This window comes from Lactuca saligna, chromosome 2 (genome assembly GCF_052625555.1).
Source record: "Lactuca saligna cultivar CGN05327 chromosome 2, ASM5262555v1, whole genome shotgun sequence".
NCBI classification, from domain to species: Eukaryota; Viridiplantae; Streptophyta; class Magnoliopsida; order Asterales; family Asteraceae; genus Lactuca; species Lactuca saligna.
In genome coordinates, this window is record NC_136418.1 from 158,665,593 (window position 1) to 158,669,030 (window position 3,438).

The 3,438-nt window shown below is 36.1% G+C and overlaps 1 protein-coding gene across 1 annotated transcript; it reads right to left on the reverse strand.

Moving 5' to 3' along the window:
• Positions 1-899: 899 nt before the first annotated feature.
• LOC145029266 (UDP-D-apiose/UDP-D-xylose synthase 2-like) lies at positions 900-3,197 on the reverse strand. The gene is made up of 8 exons (XM_078977859.1): positions 2,774-3,197; positions 2,427-2,519; positions 2,185-2,292; positions 1,960-2,074; positions 1,743-1,876; positions 1,557-1,658; positions 1,252-1,480; positions 900-1,168 (listed from the first exon to the last, which is right to left on the reverse strand). Exons 1-8 carry the CDS (start codon positions 3,047-3,049, stop codon positions 1,056-1,058), a joined length of 1,170 nt encoding a protein of 389 aa, XP_078833985.1. The 5' UTR covers positions 3,050-3,197; the 3' UTR covers positions 900-1,055.
• Positions 3,198-3,438: the final 241 nt, after the last annotated feature.

The following is a 3,438-nucleotide window of genomic DNA, read 5'->3' on the forward strand; positions in this document are numbered from 1 at the left end:
GATAATTTCCCATGATGAATTAGTCATTAACAAACGTATTAATACAAACCCATAAGGGCCGATTACAATACAAGGCTAATACTATCGGGCTTCAATACAATACACAAATAAAAATACAAAAGGTGCATGAATAATATCCGCTAACAAAAATATCATTTTGAACTCCCAAACGACCTTCAACGCTAGAAAAGTACATTACAGCATGGCAAAGCCATAAGTTTGGTTTTTTGGTCCATGTATGATCAAGAATGAATTTGTTAAATCCTAAAACCGAAATCAAGTTTGGCAAAATATAGAAAAGTGAAGAAAACATAGGTCTTTTTTTCAACCCTAACCGGTTCGAATATTTTTGCTCCAAAACCAGCATGGATTCAATTTGGTTTTGACTTTGTTGACTAAAACCGTTTCAGAGAAAATCCGATTTGTACACCTTTAGCCTTCTTATTTCTTCACTTCATTGGTTAGCTTCTTCTATTTGATCAATAGAAAACTATTTGGTTGACGTCAATACATCTGAACCAACATGATGCCGTTGGTTAGCTTCTTCTACATCATTTTTCATACTAAGACATAGGATGACTAAAAAAAACTATATTAGTTTCCTAGTTTGTGAAAGAAAAATATTGTACTAAAACATATAACTCAAACCAATTAAATTAATTTTGATTAATTTAAAATTGTTAAAAATGTAAATGGTTTCCAGATCCCAAAATCGGAATGAAAATAGTGTGCGTCCCGTCGAAACATCTCCTCACCTTGGAGTTCTCAGATTCCTTACAAACATATCCTTGACTTGAAACCAAACTAAAACTGGACAGACTATTAACCAACTAAAAAATGAAGATGACGTGTAAATAATATTACAACAGTCCTATAAACCGATTTTGCATGAATTCTTTTAGTAATACGACATCATTTATGTAGCAGAATCTTTCAGGCTTGATATATTCAAGTAAATCAATTTTTTGGTTGTAATGAGTCTAATGACAGGGTACACAACAAAATATAGGTATAGTTCCTAAAAACAAAAAGAGTCCCTTTTCATATAAGCACATTCAACTAGCTACTGGTTTTGCAATGGTTTGCTTAATTGCTTCAGCATATGTCTTGTACTGATATGTAAGCGTCGATTCCAACATCTCCCAGATTGGTGTCTTGGGATTCCAACCTAAAAAATTCACCCAAATTTCCAACCTAAATCTCTTACCAAGAAACAAATTCATAAAAACTCAAGGGGAATTATTTCGATACCTAATTGTTTGTTTATAATTGTCATGTCTGGGATCCTTTTGTCACTGTCATCATAACCTTCACCATAAAACTCTTTGGAGCTCACATCAATGGTGGGTGTTTTTATTGAATCTTCCCCACTTACTTTCGAGTATACCTGAGTCATCATTTCAGCCAGTTGTCTGACTGTAACTTCATTGTTTGGGTTACCCACGTTGAATATATGACCATTAGCTCTACCAGGATTTTCCTAACAACATTATTTATTATTACCAAAAAGATACCAAATTAAGTGTTGAAAACATAAGTAAGGAAGTAGAGCATACAATCATCAAAAGAACAGCTTCAATGGCATCCTTGATGTAAACAAAGGTTCTTTGTGATTCACCACCATCCACAAGCTTCAGAGGTTCACGCCTCAGAAGATTCTGAACAAAGGGAAAATATTAATGTAGAATTTGGAGAAAAAGTAGCTTAAGAATCAAGAAATTCAAGGAAGAAATTAAACTAACATTACTAAAGCAAGCTAGAACCCTAGGAACACCATCACTGGGGCCATCGATTCCAGGAATAAAATCCATTCTCGGGCCAATCCAGTTGAAAGGTCTGACTATGGTGAACTGAAGACCATTTTCTGCACCCTCGGCTGTAAAAAGATTTTAAAAAGTAAGGAGAGATTCTCATATTATTAGACAAAATGAGTCAAAAGTGTGTGTTAGTTTTGTTCACCATAGATTAGCCTCTCCATCAACTGTTTTGCACATGCATAAGACCACCTTTGCTTCTCAACTGAGCCAAAAATGCAAGGGGATGTATCTTCTTTCAGGATGTAATATGCAGGATCCTTTACATATAACATATATCATACAGAAAGAACTTTTTAACGAATTAGGCAAGACTGGAAAGGGGAAAGCACATGCAAGAATACAAGAAACTAAGGATCTGAAACCTCACCTGTCTCAGGGGGCTGTTGTTAGGAAGATAGCTACCTATTGTTTTCCCATAGATTTCACATGTAGAAAAATGAATCAGCCGCTTCTTATTATCAGAACAGTACTTTACCTGAAAACAACAGTACAAAGCTTAACATGCAGCTGTAGAATTGCTCTTAATGTTCCTATTAACCATTCGATGAATCAGTAGAAAACGATTAATGTATGCTGAACACTAATCACATATGTAAAATCAAATCTTACCACTGGAAGACCATCAATGAAATTGCTGTAGATAGTGTCAAGAGGACGCGTATTGTAATCCGCTGGTGTGCATATGGCCGCTAGATTTAATGTCTATATATCAATAAAGAGGAACAGCAGAATTCAGTAGAAAGCTAGTCATGAAACACATTCTTATACAGTTTATGATCCATTGTTTACATTATCTGAAAATACTATTTGATGTTTAATGTTTCAAGCATTAAACAGGATATTGCACATTATTAACATATTAGTAAAAAACAGATGACTTGAAATACTGATCTAAGACGATTCATATTACCAAAACTGGAAATAAACAGGTATGGAGCCATAATTGAACATTTTACCAGATCGGAGGACTTTATGAGGCCTTCGAGACGAGAATCGTTCTTGATGTTGATTCGATGGAAGTGAATACGACCTGCCCAAGGAAGAGAGTCCGGTTCAAGTAAGTGTTTAATCTTGTCATTATGAACATCCACCGCGAACACCGTATGCGGCGTTTCCGACATCAATTTCTCGCACATATGCGATCCTATGAATCCTCCGGCTCCTATCATGCATATTGTTATCGGTTTTATAGTATTCCCGTCTAGATCTAGCCTCGCCGTCGACGCTGACATCTCGCTCACTCTCTTCGATAGGTCTCTTCTCTTCTCTGTAGGGTTTGGATTGGTGTCTGTTACGGTGTCTCCGGTAAGATTTGGGGGGAACTGGGAAGGGCGTCGGCTTTTAAATGGAGAGATAAAATCATAAAAGGAGGGAGGAGGACGTTATACACTGGGCCCACGGCTAACAGTATCAATGCCATGTAGACGATAAATGGTGTTGTACCGTTATACCATGGGGATGACGACAGCGGATCATAGTTGTTTTAACTTTTACTTCGTTCCCCTTTGTTACTCGTGCCTGACCTTTGATATAACTTATTTTCTCAAAAGGCATCACCTTAAATATTAATTTAATTGCTTACCATAATTAATCAATATAGAATTTACGCGGTTGATAAGAT

Bases quoted from the DNA above. Each gene is read 5' to 3' on its own strand.
- LOC145029266 (XM_078977859.1), bottom strand. From the start codon at position 3,049: ATGTCAGCGTCGACGGCGAGGCTAGATCTAGACGGGAATACTATAAAA. The intron at 2,075-2,184 runs GTGAGGTTTCAG...TTATATGTAAAG, and splicing joins ACAACAGCCCCCTGAGACAG to GATCCTGCATATTACATCCT. The intron at 1,481-1,556 runs GTATGCTCTACT...TAATGTTGTTAG, and splicing joins AAGCTGTTCTTTTGATGATT to GAAAATCCTGGTAGAGCTAA.